Source organism: Amyelois transitella, chromosome 20 (genome assembly GCF_032362555.1).
Source record: "Amyelois transitella isolate CPQ chromosome 20, ilAmyTran1.1, whole genome shotgun sequence".
Lineage (NCBI taxonomy): Eukaryota > Metazoa > Arthropoda > Insecta > Lepidoptera > Pyralidae > Amyelois > Amyelois transitella.
Window position 1 is genome coordinate 9,047,993 of NC_083523.1, and position 25,136 is coordinate 9,073,128.

The 25,136-nt window shown below is 35.2% G+C and overlaps 1 protein-coding gene across 1 annotated transcript; it reads left to right on the top strand.

The window, feature by feature from the left end:
* The first annotated feature begins 10,061 nt into the window (after positions 1-10,061).
* Positions 10,062-13,937, top strand: LOC132902980 (uncharacterized). The gene is made up of 4 exons (XM_060950102.1): positions 10,062-10,580; positions 11,077-11,154; positions 12,571-12,718; positions 13,765-13,937. The coding sequence occupies exons 1-4, from the start codon at positions 10,062-10,064 to the stop codon at positions 13,935-13,937; spliced, it is 918 nt and encodes a 305-aa protein (XP_060806085.1).
* Positions 13,938-25,136: the final 11,199 nt, after the last annotated feature.

Genomic DNA, 25,136 nt, shown 5'->3' on the forward strand with positions numbered 1-25,136 from the left:
AGGGATATAGACATTACAATATTCATGTATGTATGTGTCCCGTTTATATTTAATATATTTTTGTTTATCAAATCTTGTTGTGTAATTAGCCCCTTCGCATTTTATTTCCGAATGCTATCACATTCTTCCTCATAGCACTCTTCATTTCTGCATCAGGGGTCAAAAGTGTTGGTCAACAATCCATTCTATCTAAGAACATCCTGACAAACGAATATTTATCACGCGGCATCATCAGGCATCGTTTAAAAGGGCGCCAACCAAGATGGATGCAGGAAACGGAAATGGTTGTACATCCTGACGCGATCATTTTTCATTGGCTAAGTGTTAATGTGTTATTAAATGTAGTGATTTGTATTGGTCTCTGGGATGTAGATATGTACATATAATCACGCCGTGCCGTATGGTTCCCGGCACTAATAGGAAAAAGAATAAGACCACTCCATCTCTTTCCCATGGATGTCGTAAAAGGCGACTAAGGGATATGCTTATAAACTTGGGATTCTTCTTTCAGGCGACGGGCTCGCAAGGTTGAATTGAAAGCCAAACAGCTGAACGTAGCCAATTAGTCTTTTTAAGACTGTTTGTAGAAAAAATCTATTCTATTCTAATCACGTCTATATCTTTTGGAAAATAGACAGAGACAATAATGTCAAAAAGATTGAAATGTTATTATATTCAAATATTATAACCAATGTTTTCTAAGTTTGGCTTATTGTGAAGTTGACGTTACTGAAGAAAAAGCTGCAGTGTAGTTTGTTACCGCTTCTTCTGCACTGACTGACTTCTGAAGCGGATATAAACTTAGATTTACGTAATAATTTATTTGACGACACCGAATGTTGTGAAACTATGTGAAGAAATGACAATTATTAAGTAATGTTTATCATACATACATACATATTATCACGTCTATATGCCTTGCGGGGTATATAGAACCAATAATAATTAATACCAAGTAATGGTTTAATGTTCCATAATAATGAATAATATTTTTGAATATTAATAGTGCTGTATTTGAAACTCAATTCCATCATTAAGACTGCATCTGTTCTTAATTTCGAGTCTCAACGTCCTAAACGATACATACATACATACATAATACTAGAGGCCGCCCGCGACTTCGTCCGCATGGAAACCCTGTCAATCCCGCGGGAACTCTGGGATAAAAAGTATGTGTTATTCTGGGTCTTCAGCTACCTACATACCAAATTTCATGGTAATCGGTTCAGTAGTTTTTGCGTGAAAGAGTAACAAACATCCATACAAACTTTCGCCTTTATAATAGTAGTAGGATTCCTCCTCCTCTTTCCCGGAGGGGTAGGCAGAGACTACATTTTTCCACTTGCCACGATTTCTAAAACTTTCTTCGCTTCATCCACATTTATAACTCTCTTCATGCAAGCTCGGCGGTTTCGGGTACTCTTGACCTGACCCTTTACCAGGACGTCCTTAATTTGATCAAGATAGTCAACCTGCTTTCATTCATCCTCTCCACATGACTGAACCATCTCAACATACCCTTTTCTATTCCTGTAACTACATCTTTCACATCACAACATTCCTTTATCACGCTGTTCCTTATCCGGTCACTCAATTTCACACCCATCTTACTCCTTAACGCTCACATTTCCACTGCATTTATTCTGATTTCGTGCTTCTTTTGCCATACCCAACTTTCACTCCCATATATCCCAAACGATGATTTAAACAAACCTATCTCACTCCTTACAATTCCTATTAATCACTACACAGATAACACAGATCTGCAATTAGCAGTTGATAAATGCTCCTCGGCTACAAAATAATTATACTTTAATCCGGCACATAAATCAGATAGCTACTTAGCAGCGATTAGCATCAAGGAGTGGTGATAAATCATTAAGACACGTCAACACGCCTCTTTCAATGTGTATTTATACAATAGAATGTAAATACGCAACAAATCGTGTAATACTTTTCAAATATTATTATTTTTATTAAGTACAAGTGTACAAATGGTCCTATTCTTTTTTGTATTGGTACCGGGAACCACACGGAACGGGTACAGTTGTACATACATACATATGGTCATGTCTATATCCCTTGCGGGGTAGACAGAGCCAACAGTCTTGAAAAGACTGAAAGGCCACGTTCAGCTATTTGGCTTAATGATAGAATTGAGATTCAAATAGTGACAGGTTGCGAGCCCGTCGCCTAAACGAAGAATCCCAATTTCATAAGCCTATCCCTTAGTCGCCTATTACGCTATCCATGGAAAAGAGATGGAGTGGTCCCATTCTTGTTTATATTGGTGCCGGGAACCACACGGCACTAAAATATAAAAGTACCTACTATTAGCAATAAAGGAATTTAACATCAATGTGAGAGAGAAATCGATAAAAGCTATTCTGTATTATCTGTTATCCGGTAAGGGTCAAACACAATGGCAATGTCCACTCGACTGGAGTATCATTACGATACTAGTGGAGTATCACGGCGATACTAGTGGATAATAGCAATCATTAAGTATTGACCAATTCCCTTGTCATGGCAACGCGAAAATAATTGGACATCGTAATACGAGATTTGGTCCTTTGATCGACTTTGTTTTGATATTTTTGATAGTTGAGACACAAATTACTCGTGATTATCTTTTTGTAGTTTCACTTTCATATTTGATATTATGCATTCCCTTTTGTATTATTCAAAATGATTACTATAAAATCACTTTAAACCAAGCTTTCTTTTTGTTGGTCTGTAGGTAGATAGAATATTACGTATATAATATTACGTATATAATAATAATACGCCTTTATTGCATATAAATTATAATAAAAATAACTTATTATACTAAAACTTAAGCTAAGGTGATGTACAAAAGGCTATCGCATTATGCAATCTATTCCAGGCAATCAATAGAACATTTCGTGAGAGAGAATTTGGTAACGGGGTAGTAGAGAATATTTAAAAAAATAAGTTACCAACTACTATTAGACGTACATAGGTAAATATATTTCTTTATATAAACTTAGTGGGGAGTGCCATGTGGTTCCCGACATCGATAGAAAAAAGAATAGGACCACTCCATCTCTTTCCCATGGATGTCGTAAAAAGTGACTATAAATGAAGCTTATAGACTTGGGATTGCTCTCTTAGGCGATGGGCTCGCAACCTGTCACTATTTCACTCTCAATCGCTCGCCAAGCAGCTAGGCGTGGCCTTTCAGTTTTTGATGACTGTTGGCTCTGTCTACCCCGCAAGGGATACAGACGTGATTATATGTTATGTTTCTAAAAAACTTACATAATATAAATAAAATAAATGCAATGAATACTTACATAGACAGGTCAGACAAACTACTATTAAATAATAAAAAAAATACTATACTAAATGGATAATTTTGAAAAACTATTCAAGTTGCCTGAGCTGCGATCACGCAAAAAGGTTCCACTCCACATATCCTGGTCTCTTCAGACATAATGGTACGAAATTACTGTAATCCAGCGCTAGTGGATCTGTTCTCCGCAAAAACAGCGGTCAGACAAAGGCTGCTCAACAATTTTCTACTTCAACAAAGAACTTGGCGGATTATTCTGCTTTTCAAGTACATACGAAAATTGGAGGAGGTATCTTGCTAGCGTTATCTCAAACAAATATGTTTACCTAGCTTATACATATAATATTACAAAATATATAATAAATTTTATAAATATAGGGATAGGCTTATAAAATTGCGATCCTTTTTTTAGGCGATGGGCTAGCAACCTGTCACTATTAGGATCTCAATACCATCATTAAGCCGAGTAGCTGAACGTGGCCATTCACTATTTTCGGGACTATTGGCTCTGTCTACCCGTAAGACATATAGACGTGACTATATGTATGTATGTATGTTTATAAATATTTTAAAATCACACCTTTTTCTCGGTGGGGCAGGCAGAGACTACATTTTTCTACTTGCCACGACCTCTGCATACTTATTTCGCTTCATCCACATTCATAACTCTCTTCATGCAAGCTTAGCGGTTTCGGGAACTCTTGATTATTTTTTTTATTATAATATAATTAAATAGATAAACATCCAAGACCGAAACCAATCAGAGAAAGTTCGTTTTTCAACATGCCCTGACCGGGATTCGAACTCGGGATAAAGATATGCATAAAGATAAACTCAACAAAGTTTTTAAACAATACCGTATCCAAAATTAATTGGCATTTCACACTCTTTGTCACAAGTTTGCAATGGTCACCGGTAGTAAAATTCAGTGCAGCGATTCCCGGGCCTCAAAGGGACTGTTATATCGTTGTTGAAAGGGAAATATATTGTGAAGTACAAATGCGAAGTTCAGACGGCGAGATTGTATGAGATAAGAGATAATTACAGGTGTTTTTATTTTTTGTTGTTACATACATACAAACATACAATGGTCACGTCAATATCCCTTGTTTTTTGTTGTACATACATATATACATACATACATATGGTCACGTCTATATCCCTTGCGGGGTAGACAGAGCCAACAGTCTTGAAAAGACTGAATGGCCACGTCGGCGTGGTCGCCTGCATGGCGACTAAGGGATAGGCTTTTAAACTTGAGGTTTTGTGTGACCTGTCATTATTTGAATCTCAATTATATCTTTAATCCTATCAGCTGAACGTGGCCTATCAGTATTTCAAGACTGCTGGTTTTGTCTACCCCGCAAGATGTGATTATATGAATGAATGAAGTTTTTATAATATGTGTATGGCCTATGAAAATCAACGGGTTTTTTATAGACGCGGGCATAGCCATGCGTGTATTCTAGTAATTAAAAGAAAATAGTTAAATGAATAAATTTAATTACATTTTTATTGTAAAAAACAAATGCCATATCCACATTTTCAATCGCATATTTTTTTTTTTGAAATTTTTCGGCACTCAAATTAAGCATATAAGTCCTTAAAACTTTCACTTTTCCGTAAAAGGATAATAATGACGTTATTAAAAGTAGACGTATATAATCTGTACATTTTAAAATGGCGGCTCTTTGATGATGCTGTTTCGTTTAAGTTTCAGATAAAATCCCCGAAAATTTTTGGACGTAAACTTGTTGAAAAAGTTCTCTCATAACCTATGGATTTTTCAATCAAATTCAAATTTAAAATTTTTATTCATTATTATAGGAGCCTTCATATCGCTTAATAATTGTCAAATCTTGTGGTTTCACAACATTGGTTGACGTCAAATAAATTACTTAAAACTAAGTTTACTATGGATTACCAATTATACATTTATATTAACATATACTACTCTGTCAAGAAAGTAGCAGGAAAAGATCAATAATACACAAACTGTTTGTTATTCATCCAAATTTATTTTATCACCTTCAAAATATGCTCCTTTAGAAACGATACACTTACGCCAACGAATAATCCAATCATCAAAACATTTTTTAAACGCTGTTTCCGGAATTGAGGTCAGTTCTCGCCGCGAATTCTCTTTTATGTCTTCTACCGATTGAAAACGGGTGCCACGAAGTGGTAATTTGAGTTTAGGAAAAAGAAAAAAGTCGGCTGGAGCCATATCTGGTGAATATGGTGGTTGCTCGATGGTATTTGTTGAGTGTTTGGTTAAAAATTCGTTCACAATGATGGCCTTGTGCGAAGGTGCATTATCATGGTGCAAAATCCAAGAATTTTCTTTCCACAAATCTGGCCTTTTTCGTCGGATTTGCTCTCTTAAACGCCGCATAACACTCAAATAATATTCCTTATTTACCGTTTGACCTTCCGGCAAGAATTCCGAGTGCACAACACCGCGATAGTCAAAGAAAACAGTCAACATGACTTTGACTTTTGAACGACTTTGGCGTGGTTTTTTCGGTTTTGGTTCAGTTGGAAGGCGCCACTCCGAAGCTTGTTCACTAGTTTGCATGTCAAACTCGTAAACCCACGTCTCGTCACCAGTAACAATGCGTTTCATGAATGTTGGGTCGGAATTGACTCGTTCTAGCATGTCCTCAGCGACTCTCATGCGATTGAGTTTTTGAAAAAAATTCAGGTCTTTTGGGACTAGCCGAGCGGCAACATGTTTCATACCCAAATTATTAGTTAAAATGGTACGGATCGACTCGTGAGATACAGAAAGTTCGGTGGCTATCTCTCTCAAAGTTGAATGAGGATTTTCAGTCACTATTTCCTTCACTTTTGCGATGTTAACTTCAGTTGCAGACGTTGATGGCCTACCAGAGCGAGGCAAATCTTCCATCACATCTCGACCGCTTTTGAACGCTTTGTACCACTCATAAGCACGAGTTTTTGATAAAGTCGATTCACCGTAAGCCTTCTGTAACATTTTCAGTGACTCCGAACACGATATTCCATTGGCAATGCAAAATTTAAGACAAGCTCTTTGTTCGATGTTTTTATCCATTATGAAATTAGCAATACACACTAGATATGATATAACTAAAAATAGCACTGTATTTAATGTAAACAACAGATGCAACTCAAACTCCGCGCCAAAATGGAAAACAGTTGTGCCAATCTAACAACAACAAAAAAAACAAAAATTTGAATTTGGAACCATAAATAAATAATCCATTCCCGATACTTTTCTGACTGAATGTATATATATATATATATATATATATATATATATATACATATGTATATATATTTACATTACAAAATTTCCCTTCAGTATAAATTAGCAGAGGAGTATTTTCCTCAAAATTTACTCCTCATAGGAGGAATTCCAAATCAACATGACTAAATGTAGTCTTCAAGTCTATATCTTCATTTAATTTCATTTATAAATAGATATCATATAGCCAAACAGCTGAACGTGGCCTGTCAGTCTCTTCAGAACTGTCGGCTCTGTCTACCCCGCAAGGAATATAGACGTGACTATAATATAGGTATGTATATATAGATGTACCAAGTATTTATAGTAAATTCAGTCTAAAATAATGGAATAAGGGATAATAAGGAAAAAAAGCACATTATTATTTACAGCGACGCAACCTGTCCCATTGAGCAATGCGACCTGTTTTCGTTATTTTCTTTATAAATGGTGTTTTTGCAGTGCCCTTGTGGTTCCCGGCACCAATGGAAAAAATAAAAGGACCACTCTATCCCATGGATGTCGTAAAAATCGACTAAGGGATAGGCTTATAAATTTGAGATTCTTGTATAAGGCGATGGGCTAGCAACCTGTCACTATTTGAATCTAAATTCTATCAGTAAGCCAATAAGCTGAACGTGGATCTTTTCATAAATGTTGGCGCTGTCTACCCCGCAAGGGATATAGACGTGATGATATGTATCTATCTATATGTAGTATGTTAATACAGACAGATAGACACGTCAAACTTATAACACCCCTCTTTTTCCGTCGGTGGTTAAAAAGTAAGAAAGAGATGGAAAGAAATTAAGAAAGCAAAACAAATCCCCCTGTACAGCTTACAAATTGAAAGCAATGAAGTCGAAAGCGTAAGTTCTCAATCATTCGACTTAACGACGATCGGGAAGAGGGTAGTTTTGACACGGAGCGGGAAATTTGGATGCGGCAAAGCAGAATGTCAGAATGATATCATCTTTCTCTTTCCAGCACACTGAGATCCTTCTAATCCTGTCCCACTAATCGTACAAAACGTTTGTTTGTTTGTTTGTAATATCTTTCTTGCATAGAAATTTACAGTAACAAGAAATAATGCATAGTTATAAAAGAAACAAATCACTTGCATTGGCGGACTTATCCCATGAAGGGATCTCTTCCAGTCAACCGGCAAACAATAAAGGAACTATATAATTAAGTAAAGAAGCGGCAAATCACTGTGTTTTTAGCAACAATATAATAATAGGTATACTATCGTTCTGATGAAATGTAATACACGAGTCGATTAAGACCAGAAATAACACAGATGGTCAATAATTTTTGATCACAAAAGAGATGACTGAGGCGCAACTTGTCTAAACTAATATTATAAATGCGAAGGCTTTTTGTCTGTTTGTTTGTTACCCCTTCACGGGTTATCTACTGAATGATTCTTCTTAAAATTTCACGTATATACAATTAAGAGTCTGGAGAAGGACTTAGAATAGGGTAACTTTCATCCCGGTAAATATAGTTCTCGTATAATTTGCAAAAAACCTGTATTCTTTTGTAGATGGAGCTAAATTATTCGCTTAGATGGCGGTAAATTAAAATATTTCGCTTTTTTGTAGACGGCGCTTAATTCACGCGAGGGAAGCTGCGGGTAAAAGAAAGTAAAAATATAAATGAACTTATGTTTATAAGTAAAGGATTTTATTTTATTCGATTTACTGAGAAATGTATAGCTCGCAGACTGTCTGTAATTTTGAAGTAAAAAGTTATGAATTTGAAAAGACAAAAATTATTGTAGCGTATAAAAAATGTGACACGCTAAAAGACAAGGATAACTCAGAATTCTCTGAACTTTGGAAAATTTTAGTAATTAAAAAAATATAAAATTTTAGATCTTGATTGACTCTAAACAAAACCCTAGAAAAATACTCAAACAAAAAAGTGCCGCATCCATTTGCTTTCAAAGCTTGGCATGACCAAGATTCACTAAGCAATAACAACTTAATAGTGTAAGAGCATGGTGATTGTCGACTAACGTCAGTTAAACTACGACTTTTTATGTCATTCGCTGTTTTATTAGACGTGATGGGCCATTTCTCAGAAGCAGTAGATTTGAGCAATTTTCACGGCAATTATGTGGAAGTTGACATGCGATTAGAATTCCTACGTTATTTGCGGTGGATTTTTAAGTAGTGTTATTAATGTGTTGATTCAAGTAATAAGTTATATGCCGTGTGGTTCCCGGCACCAATAGAAAAAAGAATGGGACTGCTCCATCTCTCTTCCATGGATGTCGTAAAAGGCGACTAAGTGGTAAGATTATAAACTTAAGATTCTTCTTTTGGCCGTCAGTCTTTTCAAGACTGTTGGCTCTGTCTACCCCGCAAGGGATATAGACGTGACCATATATATATGTATGTAAATAATGTCATTCTTTATATTTTATCAAAAATGTCAATAACACCTGTAACAAACAACAAAGGGGCCTGAACAATATGGCCGCTTTGATTTTGAGGCTTTGTCGCTTTCACACGTCGCTTTACTGGACACGTGATAAAGTTGACAGTTTTGGAATAGGAACTCGCTGTATGGGCATTAGATTCGATACCGTAATAATATTTGAACTTGGAATGTGTCGTGTCGTGTACCGCGTATCATACTCGCAGTGCAACAAGAAACACGCAAAAAATTGTTGCTGTAATTCTAGTAGATTTGGTGCTCTATTTTATAAATATTTTACCCGCGATAATAAAAAAATTATGGTTATGAAAAAATTATGTATTATATTTTATTTAATAATTTTATATTAAAAACACGAGTAATTCCGTAACCATATAACAACCGGTTAACAAGAAACTTTGAATTGTCATTAAACTATTAATTTACTATATTTTGAGAAATCATTGATTTATCGTTAAACTATTAATTTATTTTCAAAATTTATATTTGTGACGTCACGTTTATCTTAATTTATTTATATACATACATCAAGGAAAAAATACAACTGGCACTTTGACTAAGGAGAAATTGAGTACAAGCACACTTCTTTATTCAGTACTAAACCAAAATACATTAACAAGAATTCCTTTTTGTAAATAGGAAATAAACAGCAATTCAGAACGTTTACATTTTAGTCGTCACTTGTATACTTGTAGTTGGCAACTAAACTAAAATCAGCATATATTTAGTTTCATTTGTTTTCTTGGATTGTTGATCAAAATCCCTCAGACAATTTAGTTAAAAAATAAAGTTCATTGATAGTAATTAAATTGGGCTCTTTAAGAAATTGATAAAATAACCAGATTCAGTATGTTTAATAATAAAATTCATAACATCAAAACTAAAAATACTATAGGGCATCATTATAGAATACTGCTTCTCATATTGATCGTCTGCGGGTTCAATTACGATTACTTCAAATTTAAAACAGTAATCAAATATGTAATCAAAATTTACAGCGTAATCTTGATTATTGTAATCACTGTTGCCACAATGGCTTGTTGTGAAGACCAGGGTGTTCCTCAGATATGGTCATTAATCGAATATGTTTCGTCGACAATAATCGTCTTAATCCTCAACAACAAAGTCTCAACATTTTTCGTCAAATTAAAAAATATAGACACATTTTTGAGAATTAACAAGAAATATTATACGCGTATTAAATATAGATTATTTTTCATTGTCTTTGCTATTTGGTCCGTCAGAATTGTTTATACGACATTCTTTTGTGTTTATTATGATTGTTATATTTATTTTTATATGTATTTGTTGAATCAATTTTCTTTGCTCGCGTTAGATGTGAACAGAGTGTGGAGATTCACTCTGTATGATGAAATAAGGTACAGATTAAAAATACTTCGTGAACGTTTGGGGGAAAATATTGAATTTAATACTTATTTGTACGTGGCCAATAATAAAATGATGAAGGAAGGTAAAATAAGGTTCTGTTTGACTTTGTATAAGAATATTGCTGATACTATGGACCTCATGATACCGGAGTTACATGCATCGGTAAGTGAATACCAAAAAAACATGATATAAATATATTAGCTAAGCCAGGAACTTGTTTGTCTGTACATATACCAACATACATATAATCACATCTATATCCCTTGCGAAGTAGACAGAAGCAACAGTCTTGAATATACTGATAGGCCACGTTCAGCTGTTTGGCTGTAAAAAGTAAAAAAAATAGATATCTAAGCTATCTATTTTATGAAACAAACATGTAATCACGTCGATATCCCTTGCGGGGTAGATAGAGCCAACACTCTCGAAAAGACTGCTAAGCCACCTTCAGCTTTTTAAAATGATTGAATTGAGATTCATATGGGTTGCTAACCCATCGCCTACGAGTAGAATCTAAAGTTCATAAGCCTTTCCCTTTGTCGCCTTTTACGACATCCAAGGCAACGAGATAGAGTGGTTCTTTTCTTTTTATATTGGTGCTAGGAACTACACGGCACATTTCTTATGAAAATTTAATTTGTTTTTTTTTTCATTTCAGCTTTTTATGAGTGTTGTCTGCAGTTTACCAAAACTTGTAATAAATGTTTATCATATACTTTTGGTCATCGAAAATCATGTAAGTATTTATGTATTTCGTGGTTTCAGCCATAGGTTAGAAGAGTATTAGTAATTTTCTTCCGTCTCTTTTCTTTTTATTTGATCTTACTTTATATTTATTTATTTAAACTTCATTGCACAAAATACAAATGTATCTATAGCACAATTGGCGGACTTAATGCTAGTAGCATTATCTACCAGTCAACCATTGGGTCTGACAGAGAACTTTATGCGGGGTTAAACTAAATAAATATATTTATACCTACACAAAATATATATTTTAATATACATACACAAAAACTACAATAAATAAACAATATACATAAATAAATAGGTGCAGCGATTACCGAAATGAGTGAAAAGGCCATCATATCCATACATATACTAAAATAGTGCCGGGAAAAAAATAGGGCCACCCCATCTCTTTCCTATGGGTGTCGTAAATGGCGACTAAGGGTTAGGCTTATAATATTGCGATCCTTTTTTTAGGCGATGGGCTAGCAACCTGCCACTATTTAGATCTCAATTCCATCATTAAGCCTAGCAGCTGAACGTGGGCCATTAAGTCTTTTCGGGATTATTGGCTCTGTCTACCCCGTAAGGGATATAGACGTGACTATATGTATGTATGTATAATAAAATAGTAACAGACCTATATCTGTATTTGAAAGATTTTAGCAAAAATCGATGTGGGGATCTTTATAAGACCAACAGAAGCCAAATAATACCATGCCAACCATGTACCAATGACTCTGTTCAAAATTAGGTACCTACATTAGTTTGAATACTAACCGATGCTATTGCGGTGAGGGAAAACGGAGTGTGGATACCTGCACGTTCAGGCAACTGTATGTGTAACCATTGATCCAATACGGGTAAGGTTTACCTGCAAAGGTTGCGGAGGTCAGATGGGAGTCGCTTCGTGTAAAAACCTGACTTGCCCAATCCAGGATCCACGGTCAAAGGCATACCCAGGGCTCCAGAGTGGCGAGGATGCAACCAGGACTAAAGCCAGGAGGAAGAAGAGAAGTCAAAAATGCAATTTATAGAATTACTGTCTGTCTGTATGTTTGTACCCGCTAAACGCGAAAACTATTGCTCTGATTTGAATGTGTTTTCCTTATTAGTGTTAGTTTTGGTCCAATTTAGAAACTGTTATACAAAAAAATTCCCTTCCATCGCTCCAAAGGGTAACGCTGGGGGCAGCTTTTTCAGTGAAATTTTACAGCGACCGAAATTGCGGACAAAAGTTACTATACTCTGTCTACCCCGCAAGGGATATAGACGTGACCATATGTATGTATGTATGTAGTCACTTTACTATTTATTTATGTTAAGAAAAAGATCTTTTCCAGACTGTTAACTCTGTCTACCCCGCAAGGGATATAGACGTGACCATATGTATGTAAAAAGATTTCCATTCTCTTTTTTTTAGCTTCCCTACGAATCCATGGGATTCATGTTAATGCACATATTACAAATCTCCTTCTTCCTCTTCTCGCCGTGCGCAGTCGCAGAACTATTCATTTCTGAAATAGAGAAGATTAGAAAAATTCTTATGCACAAACTGATGCACGAAACTGGTGAGTTTTTGTATACATACATACATACATATGGTCACGTCTATATCCCTTGTGGGGTAGACAGAGCCAACAGTCTTGAAAGGACTGTTGGCTCGTTCAGCTATTTGGCTTAATGATAGAATTGAGATTCAAATAGTGACAGGTTGCAGCCCATCGCCTAAAAAATAATCCCAAGTTTGTAAGCCTATCACTTAGTCGCCTTTTACGACATTCATGGGAAAGAGATGTAGTGGCCCCATTCTTCTTTGTATTGGTGCCGGGAACCACACGGCACGAGTTTTTGTATTCTTCTTTATATAGGAGCTTATAGAATTATTAGAATATTCTTGATAGACTTAACTCTTAGGTATATAAAGAAAAGTACAAATTTTAACATTATTATTAACACTTTTTAGGATATTCGTCAGGTGGCAATTTCGTTTCTCAACACTGATAGGAATATCGAAGAAAGCGACTAGAGGGAAATCGTACGTTATTATAGTAGCTGACTGTAAAAACCTTTGCTAGATCTTTTACCTACCTAGGTACCTACTTTGTGTTCCTGTATTAAGCAAACTTGCAGCATAAAACGTCCCGTGTGGTTCCCGAAACCAATACAAAAAAGAAAAAGACTACTCTATCTCTTTCCCATGGATGTCGTAAAAGGCGACTAAGGGGTAGGTTTACACACTTTGGATTCTTTTTAGGCGATGGGCTAGCAACCTGCCTCTATTTGGATCTCAATTCTATCATTTAGCCTAATAGCTGAACGTGGCCATTCAGTATTTTCAAGACTGGTGGCTCTGTCTACCCCGCAAGGGATATATACGTGACCATATGTATGTATATATGCAGCGTAAAAAGTCAACTAGCAATTTTACAAAAACTGTGATCATGCAAGGGAGAGAGAGAGGAAGAATGAATAATCAATCTTATTTTCATGTCATTAAAACTCATTACAATGTTTTATGTTTCAGAATTTCAAATATCTCAGAATGTTTATAAAGAAACTTAAAAAAATAATTGTTTTTAACTGCCAGCATTATTATAACTTTATTATTTTTCAGATGACACTCAGAAATCAGATATCCAGTTGTTTATAAGCTATACACACGAGAGGAATTTCCGCTATAAGATTTGGCGAATTATTCCTGTCAATCTGTCTTTGCCACTAGACTTCATTAACCTTTGCACCACTTATGTCATAGTTGTTATTAACTTCACACATTTGTATGGTTAGAATAATTGTATTATTACATTTAAATAGTTTATTTATTTAGATATTAGTTAGACAGAGCCAACAGTCTAATAAAGACTGAAAGGCCACGTTAAGCTGTTTGGCTGAATGATAGAATTGAGATTCAAATAGTGACAGGTTGGTAACACATCGCCTGAAAGAGGAATACCAAGTATGTAAGCCTATCCCTTAGTCGCCTTTAACGACATTATTGGGAAGAGATGGAATGGTCCTATTCTTTTTTCCATTGGTGTCGGGAACCACACCTTAAATTCAGATGCGTAATTCAGTGTGTGTGCCGTGTGTGTCGTAAAAGGCGACTAAAAGAAAGGCTTACAAACTTGGGACTCTATTTTAGGCGATGTGCTAGCGACCTGTAACTATTTGAATCTCAATTCTATCATTAAGCCAAATAGCTGAACGTGTCCATTCAGTCTTTTCAAGACTGTTGGCTCTGTCTACCCCGCAAGGGATATAGACTTGACCATATGTATGTATGTATGTAATTCAGTTGAAGTAATAAAAAGAAAACCTCACAAACAAAATCAATAAACAATTCTGTTACAATTTTCTTATAAATTGGTAAAAAGGTTGACTTGACATCTTTTTTAGTGGTTGACGAGACGAATGCACATCGTTTTAACGACTTCAGCATTTGTTCGGTTTATAACGACTTAAACTTATCGTCCGCCGCACAGATTTACAAATCTGTTTGATGTATTGGTTTGTGAGGATATTCGAATGAGCTTCGTATAATTTTAAATAAGTTATATATATTTTTAGAATAAATTTGTTTGTTTGGACGAAATTCTTGTTATATTTTATGTTAAATTTGTACTACCTTGTAGAAATTTGATGTATTATAAATAAGTTTTACAAAATTATTTCAATATTATTATTATTAATGATGAGATTATTTTTTTTTTGCTGAATACGTCACTTATTCTTTTTAAAGAATAATAAAAATATTTATATTTCATGGAAAACGGTTCAGTGGTTTCGATTCGAAAGACGAACACACAAATACACTTCTATATTAGTAGGCTTGAATAATCCAACATTGTCATAAGTATAAGTTATAGGTATAGGTGCCGTGTGGTTCCCGGCAGCAATAAATAAATTTTCATTCCCATGAATGTCGTAGAAGGCCACTAAGAGAAAGGCTTATAAACTTGAGATTCTTCTTTTAGGCGATGGGCTAGCAACATATCACTATTTGCATCTCAATTCTATCATTAAGCCAAACTCCTGAACGTGGCCTTTCAGTCATTTCAAGGCTTTTGGTTCTGTCTACCCCGCATGGGATATAGACGAGATTATATGTATGTATTGTCATTTTAATTCAAACCTCCAATCTCCATACACCGTGCTGATAAAATATGATGTTTCTTAAACAGTCATTAGTATTTTGATAGAGGGGGCGCGACGGAGCGGTAACATTAATGGTGCCTCTTATATGGCTCACGATTTTGTGTGTGCTGTCATTAAGTCTAAGTGTGACAAGTGATAAATACGAGTACATCCTGTGTATTTTAGAATAGAAAAGATTTATTTTCAAAATTGTATACAAGGTTTGCCATTAAATCCGACATAACGATTTTTTTCAAACACCTCCTCCCACTATGGAAGGAAAAATGTATGGAAAGAGAAGGAAGACCAGGAATAAAATACTCGTATTTTGATCAAATCCAGCAAAAAAGTAAACGTTACCACATACCAACAAATAAAAAATAAAAACAAAATAAAAAGAAAAATACAGAGAAAAGATATGAACGGTGGACGCTCTACTTAACTCCACTGACAAGAGTAAGCTTTTTAATTTAAAAAGTGCATGGAATCATCCGGTCTTTGTCTTCTTTTTGATAATCCGCCATTTCTAACATTTACCAACTTGAAATAGTTTCCTTTCCACATTTCTATAAGGTGCATAAACAATGCAAAGAGAAATTGCCAAGTACTCTATATTCAATATGCTCTCAAAAATATTGGCGGACCAAGAGACGTGGACCGTCTCATGCAAACGATATTGTGATTTTATCGAGGGAATTTTATATTGAATCCCTTACCACGAGTCGCCTTTACGAATACACAAGAAAATTGAGCTTTCGAGAGGTGGCCATAGAGCAAATTTCAATAATTACGATCCCTCTGTAAAGGGTGTAATTAAAGAGTCATGAAATCTTAAAAAGAAATCGATATTTCTTTTAGTTACAGTGTCGGCAGTACCGTGTGGTTCCTGGCACTAAAAGAAAAAAACTCTCCACCACTCCATCTTTTTCCCATGGATGTCGTAAAAGGCAGTTAAGGCTTATAAACTTAGGATTCTTCTTTTAGGCGATGGGCTAACAACCTGTCAGCCCATTGCGAATATAAATTCTTATCATAAAGTCAAACAGCTGAACGTGGCCTCTCCGTCTTTGCAAGGCTGTTGGCTCTGTTTACCCCGCAAGGGATATAGACGTGACTATATGTATTAATGTTCTTTCAGTAACATAATTACTTCTCTGAATAGAAAGCCGACATGCACTTTTTGACCAAGTTCCTGGATTGAGTGAAGAAAAAGAAAGAAGAAACCTCGTAATGAATTGTAGTTTGATTTGAACTTAAATCAAAATTCAGTACACGCTGTACATAAATATTTTTAAAATTGGCAATCCATAAAATATATATATATATATTAAAATCTCATATAAATATATTAATCTGAACAATGTATTCTCTCGTCCACATTCTATTCTAAGTTTAATTGATATTGTGAAGTTGACGTTGTTGAAGAAAATGCTGCAGTGCAGTTTGTTACCGCTTCTTCTGCACTGACGCCTTGGAAGCGGCAGTAAACTTAGTTTTAAGTAATTTATTTGACGTCAACCAATGTTGTTAACCCATACGTTTTGACAATTATTAAGCGATGAAGTACCCTATAATAATGAATAAAAATTTTGAATTTGAAAAAAAATTTTGAATTTGCATTATGAATTTGGGAATCAGGTTTTAACACTAAGCGACCCCCATCTGACATCCGCAAGTTTTGAGAGAACCTAACACATGCTGTATCACGATTATATAATCTAGTATCAGAAATGTGCAGTAAAAGTTTTCTCACCTTATATTCCCTTGCCGTAAGAGCATCGGTTAGCACTCAAACTAAAGTACATAACTGAGAAAAGAGTTACTGCTGCATGGTCGAGGTAGCATTTATGTCTCCATTACTTACGCATTTTACTCATTCATTTTAACTGTTAAACTTACTGTTACTTTCTTCTTGCATTTATAATATTAGTAGATTTTAATTTTATATCTTTAAATTCTCATTGAAACGACGCTTCTAGCTAAAGCGTTCAGTATTCCAACTCACAATTTATCAGGTCCATGGTAGCGCCTTCAATACTTGGCGAACTCTTCAATATTTCAGCATACAAACTTCGACATCACCTGCATTAAGTGATTAGTCCCATTTGTGAACAACACAGCCTCTGTTCAAAGCGCTACGTTTGATTAATTTGGATAATTTATGAGCGAATTTGTTAGTTTCAGACTTGCTAGCAGCACTGATTTTGAGTGCATTTCTATATTTAGTTGGTACAGCTGTATGTCACAATACATGAACAAAATTTGTACAAAATTTACATTCATTCTTTCATTCATATGATCATGTCTACATCCCTTGCGGTGTAGACAGAGCCAGCAGTCTTAAAAGAGCATTTGTCGAAATTCTTGTCAAAATTCCCGAAAGTACTTTTAATAAAAAAATTAAACGATATTTCCAAATAATCACACAACATTTAATAAAAGTGCCGTGTTCACTAATAAGTATAAAAGAATCGGACCACTCCATTACTTTCCAATGAATGTCGTTAAGAGCGACTAAGGGATGGCATTATAAACTTGGGAATCTTATCTTAGGCGAAAGGTAGCAACTTCAGTCACCATTTTAATCTCAATTCTATCATTAATCCAAACAGCTGAACCTATCAGTCTTTAAAAAACTGTTGGCTCTGTCTCCCCGCAAGGGATATAGACGTGATTATATATATGTATGTATGTAACATTAAACAAAACAAACATAAACCAGTAACAACTGTTCAAATAATAAACGTTTAACGATGACCATAACGCGAGGTATCACCTGAGATAGTTTATAGGGCATAACCGATTTATGAATAATCATATAGTTGGTCAAATAGCTCGGCTATCAGGGTTTTATGTCTTGCTTATAGCTAAAGGTTATGAATTTATATCTAGTACACCGTGCGCGTAAATTTCCGTTTTTTCCTTGTGAGTTGATTGAGTAACAAAATAAAAAAATAGGTTTTTCTAGAAAAAAACAGTTGTAATACAAGTTTAAATTACTTATGTTATTTTTTGAGAATACCGGCTATTTACAATAGGACCACCCCCATTTATCCAGTAAGGGATAAACACGCACTGTTGCTTGATTCCTGGACAAAAATAATATATTTTCTTATATTCTTGCAATCAGTGGTAGTCATAAAACACACTATCTAGTGCAAGATATTGATTGATTATATTTTATCCTGGTCACGGCACCAAATTGTAATGCCCCATCAAATAAATGATCCAAAAATTGTTTTAATGTAAACACGCTTTAATAACAACACCAACTGAGATTCAGTGACGACCCCCTCCGCATAGCCCACGGGTCCGCTTTTAAATCCATCAGTTGAGCTCGTAACGTCAATTAGCATTCCGAGGAATTCTACTGAGATTTAACGTCGCAAATATTAACTTTGTTCTATTGAAAATATCCTGGGAAACCTTATAGCTTCGATCCGGTCCTCCACCCAGAAATACTTTGAACTACTTCTTTACCATCTTAAACTATCTGTATTCACGCCGCACATACCGCGGACATCATTAGGACGATGCGTGTTGAGTTTGACAATTCAATTTGTGGCCCAATAATATCGGGTTACAATAATGCACAAAGAAATCCTACGGGCGAACGGGACTCAGCCCCGTTTCTTGTGATCGTTCATATATTGAGCTCTTACTTATTTTCGAGTAGATTTATATATTTTTTTAAGGCTCGGATTTTACGTTTATTCATAGTATAACGATAAACAATTTTTCACAAGAGCGTCAGTAAAGCTAAAGACACGGGATCCAGCAAGTAGCCGCTCTGAGGATAACGAGCTAATTGGTGAGCGCCGAAGTAGACCAAAGGAGCGTTTGGGTCGCGTGCGCTCGCTTATAAAGGGTCCCCGGGCGATGAAGAGGCAGGAGACCTCAGCAGACCTCAGATGTAGTCTCTGCCTACCCCTCCGGGAAAGAGGCGTGATTTTATGTATGTATGTAAATTAACCTTTTGATTGTCGCTGGAGATCTATTAACGCTAAATCCACCAGCGTTTACTAAAGGGGAAATAATCTTCGTGTAAGTTCTCATTCCCATGTGACTATCCAAATAAGCATTGTTTGAACTTGTATAAGCGATTAAATTCTAACAAACTTAGGTCATTCTTAAACCGGTTTAGCCGTAAACTTAAATGTCATTCAAACAGATAGTTTTCCGTAATTAGTTTAATTTATTTCATGGATGTATGGATTCATGTCGATAAATCTTTAAACATAAAAATATACTACATGAGCATACTTACATACATATAGTAACGTCTATATCCCTTGCGGGGCAGACAGAGCCAACAGTCTTCAAAGGACTAATAGGCGACGTTCAGCTTTTTGGCTTGATGATAGAATTGAGATTCAAATAGTGACAGGTTGCTAGTCCATCGCCCAAAAGAAGAATTCCAAATGTATAAGCGTATCCCCTAGTCGCCTTTTACGACATCCATGGGAAAGAGAAGGAGTACCGGGAGCCACACGGCACACACATGAGCATTATGTTAAAAATATATAAATTATATAAGTACTTACAAATTTATCTATAGAAAAACACCCAATGTCTGTACGTAAACAAGATCCCTTATAATAACTCCACAAAACGTATCTAACCATACACCGAGGGCAGTGAATTGTAGCCCACAATAAAAAAGCGGTATTCTCTATCGTTCCTGATCACGCGAACTGTGGTTTTGGTTGTTCATTGTTTTGGTCATTATTTCAAAAAATTAAATTTGGAATGCAAAATTGTATTTTTTTTTATTGTTACTGGCCTGTCATGTCCGTTTTCAACATACCTAAAAACTTTATGAAATTTACTATAAACGTGGCATTGATTTTTATAAAAAGTTGCTCGTGACCTTACTGGAGACGAGCCCGGGGTGCGTCTTCTGACCACATTAAAAGTTGCTCGTGACCTCACTGGAGACGAGCCCGGGGCGCCTTCTGACCACATAAAAAGTTGCTCGTGACCTCACTGGAGACGAGCCCGGGGTGCGCCTTCTGACCACATAAAAAGTTGCTCGTGACCTCACTAGAGACCAGCCCGGAGTGCGCCTTCTGACCACATAAAAAGTTGCTCGTGACCTCACTAGAGAGGAGCCCGGGGTGCGTCTTCTGACCACGATCCTGAATTGGGTGGTAAGTCAGATTTTTAAACAAAACAACTCCCGTCTAACCTTGGCAGAAACTAACCCATACGAGTATTGCATCATAGTTAAAGCCTACCCCTCTGGGAAAGAGGCCTGATTTTATGTATGTATGTTAAAGCCTACTACATCCATTGTAAAGAGATGGAATGGTCCTATTCTTTTCCAATGCCGGGAACCACACGGTGTACCTATATGTATGGATTAATTTATGTAGAATTAGTTTAATATCACCCTATAAAATGCTAAGATTGTAATTATTTTGATTACTAGAAGCAATTCAATTATATCAGGTTTTAACAAGACTTACGAAAGACTATTAAAATTAGGCGCCATTAACCAACTTTGACAACATTACGAGCAATTTAATGGCCACTTTTCGCATCTAATAAAACTACTAAATCCAATGATAACATTAACTACCCATTAAAATTGTTTCAGATTAACTATACTTACTGTTTTAACTGAAATAAATACAGATACCTAAACATCTTTCCATTTGCTTTGATCACTGCATACTTATTTTGCGTCATCCACAACCATCAATCTTTTCATGTCCAAATCATAATTAATAATTTTTAGAAGTTTAAATAAAACACATACGATATTTCAGCCACCATTTTCTTTGTGTTATTTATGTAAAGAATCACTTCATTTCTTACTATTTGCATTTTCATTTCCATACATTAAATAGTATCGACCTCTTTTTCTCATGTTACTGGCCAGTTGTAAAAAGTTACATGTTTTGTTTTTTATTTAGGAATTTACATACATACATATAATCACGCCTATATCCCTTGCGAGGTAGACAGAGCCAACAGTCTTGAAAATACTGATAGGCCACGTTCAGCTGTTTGGCTTACTGATAGAATTGAGATACATATAAAGTGACAGGTTGCTAGCCCATCGCCTACAAAATAATCCCAAGTTTATAAGCCTATCCCTTAGTCGCCTTTTACGACACAAGAGTTGAAGTGGTCCTATTTTTTTTTCTATTCTACGCTTAAATTAAATACAAACTATTAAAAAATATATTTACGATACATAAAACTAGCAAAATAAATTTTAATAGAAATTTTATTTAATGGGATACAAAAAATCACAAAATAAGGGTTAATGAAGTCAACACAATGTATAATTAAATCTACTACCTATAATAAGACATAATAGACTAAAAACATATGTATTAATATTTTTGTGTTCATGAAACTAACAGTAGTACCTATTTGTTTAAAATTTTCTATAAATTCGCTTAATATTTGTTCTTATACATCGCTTATATATATTATCGCTTTTCATTAACTGTTCACCCGGCCTTACTCCGTCACGCACTCGTCACAAAGATACAAGTCTTGATGAGTTGTTAACTCTTGCTTATCACCAAAAGAGCTTTTATGGTGATTAAAAGGAAGCTGTAGATGGTTTATTGCGAAGATGTTTTACGTCGATATTGCAATAATAGAGTTATGCGCGAATGTTTGTTTTGGATTAACTTTATACATACATACATACATATGGTCACGTCTATATCCCGTGCGGGGTAGACAGAGCCAACAGTCTTAAAAAGACTGAATGGCCACGTTCAGCTATTTGGCTTAATGATAGAATTGAGATTCAAATAGTGACGGGTTGCTAGCCCATCGCCCAAAAAAGAATCCCAAGTTTGTAAGCCTATCCCTTAGTCGCCTTTTACGACATCGATGGGAAAGAGATGGAGTGGTCTTATTCTTTTTGAATTGGTGCCGGGAATCACACGGCGCACATAAAGACATATATATATATATTTATAGTCACGTTTATGTCCCTTGCGGGGTAGACAAAACCGCTGTATGGCTTTATAATGGAATTGTGATTCAAAGAGTGAAAGGTTGCTAGCCCATCGCCTACAAGAATTCTAAGTAAGTTAATTATCGTATCCATTAGTCGCCTTTTACGATATCCAACTAAAACTTTCTAGAGTAATATATTGTATTTTATTAGTATACCTATTAGTGTCAAAGTCCTTCTTTTAATTTAATTTGACTTCTAAACATACATACGTATACATGTCTTAATAGTCACATAAGGACCACATAAAGGTGGATGTTATTAATAACGTTGTTAAGATTCAGATAGATATTAAAACAAAAAGGAATCTCAAGATATATTTCCGTTAAACAAGACTCATTTTTTTAATTTTGAAAAAAAAAGTCCTCTCTTCAATATATTATATCTTAGACATCTTAAAAAAAACAATTGACACAAACTACGTTTTCTTAGCCAATAGATCAATACAAAAAAAAAAAAAAGAGTAATACATTTTATTCCATTCCGCCATATTACAATTTCTGTTCATCTGTACACCCAAACCTCTTAAACAAACGTTAACGACTGTACGCAATTACAATAAAACAGTTTATAAATACTAAAAGCTCGCGTCAAACTCGTCTCATTAGCAGTTCGTGTAACGTTAATCCGCGTCACTTTAACGCGCGCGTTAACGTTATCAAACGGCCCAGGAATAGGGGAATAGGGGAAGTGTAATGTTTGTTACTTAAGTTTCGTTATTGCCGCGTTTTAAACGTTATGGTTTGATAGGTTGTAAAAGTTTGTGTGGAGTGTAGCAATTAGGTTATCTTAATACATACATATAATCACGTCTTCATCCGTAGCGGGGTAGACAGAGCCAACAGTCTTGAAAAGACTGATAGGCCACGTTGTATAAATAATTATAAACTATACGTCACAAGAGTATTCGCAAAAATTCTTTATTGATTGAAATTTTCAAATTTGATTTAGTAATATTTTTTTTTTTGACAGGAAGTTATTAATGAAAATAGTTTTTTAGAATAGGTAGCCAAAGGCTACATAAATTTCCATTTGCCACGACTTCTGCAAACTTTCTTTCTTCATTCACATTCATAATTCTCTTCATGCAAGCTCATTGGTTAAGGGTATCATACTCTGCTGTAGAAAATTAATTACTTTTACATTTAGTTATGTTCCAAAAGCTATGATACCAACTCAACAAAACATCACAAACGTGACAAAATCAAAAGAATATCATTATTCAAAAATAAAACAAATTAGTTCAATTTTTTATCTTCAAAATCCGGAAATGTGGCAATTAACGCGTTGTAATGCTGCGAACACATTTGAAATGAAAAATAACGCGTTCCAAACTCAAAGGGCGACGTTGCTTTGTGCCGGTCACGCCTCGACGCGTCCATTTGATGTTCCAAATTCAAAATTAATAATTCCATTGTCAAATGAGCACCAGTAATCAAAGCGACATTTCTGATGTAACGTTTTGAATTTAGAATTGTATAGTTTTAATTTTAATTAATTATTTAATTCCGATTTAGTATTAAAAAAAAATAAAAAAACTTCCTTATGAGCCTAGTTTGCTAGTGACGAGTTTTAGTCAGTCCTTGTCATAGAATATTTAAATTTATAATGGTCGAGTAATAGCTGTGGACGCTGTTATTCCTATCGTGATTTACCACTCTTTCAAGGGGCTTTTCAAGATGTGAACTATGTTATTGCTTAACTTTGACTTACTATTTCGTAACCAAAAATAAGTCAAATCAAATGTAATCACATTCATAATTTCACGGCATGTAATTGATCATAAAAATTACATAATTATTCTACTTAGCGGACCTTGAGCATACAAGCCAAATCTTCAGAATTTAATCGAGAATTTATATGATTCGGGAGTGACAAAAAATATTTTATTCATTCATATAATCATGTCCCTTAGGGGGTAGATAGAGCCAGCAGTCTTGAAAGTCTGATAGGCCGCGTTCCATTGGGATTCAAATAGTGACAGGTTGCTAGCCCGTCGCCTAAAAGAAGAATCCCAAGTTTTCAAGCCTATCCCTTAGTCGCCATTTACAAAATCCGCGCGAAGCAGATGGAGTGGTCCTCCTCTTTTTATATTGGTGCCGGGAACCGCACGGCACAAATATAAAAATGTATAAATGTGTAATAAAAATTTGACCATAAACCATTGACAACAATAAAATTGTATCCTAGACTAACCCTCTTGCATTACAAATTGGGGTATCACTAACATTTTACAAAAACTAAATCTGAGGGAACGAAGCTAATAATTTCAGAAATATAAGGGATTGAGTTACATCAAAGCTTTGTCCAATATGTTTTGGATTCCACTCAATAGAAAATTAAATTGGGCGCCCCTCGGGTATCGTTTTAAAGGTCTTCATGTCCAGTTTTTCTTTTAAAATATCGTGTTTCATGTGTGTTGTCTTTTTTTATGTTGACATAGACTGTTAAATACTGCTGAACTGGTACATAATTACTATTTATATAAAAAGGCCTGCCTCAGCCCTCAGCCTGTCAATTTGGAATCATGACATTTTTTTTAACTTTATGCATGTTTACGTGGTTTTCCCATCAGGACGGTCATACAAAGTATGGTAAAGGGTCAGGTCAAAAGTACCCGAAACCGCCGAGCTTGATGAAGAGAAGGAAGTATGCAGAGATCGTGGCAAGTGGAAAGAGGTAGTCTCTGCCTACCCCTCCGGGAAAGAGGCGTGAGTTTATGTATGTATGTATGTAAGGTCATACACGTAAAATTGGTATTAACAATTAGTGTTAAATTAGATGACTATAACATTAAGAAAGCCGTTCAACGTATATTCAATAATTTTTTTTTAATAGAACGACATATAGATCGTAAAAAAATTTAA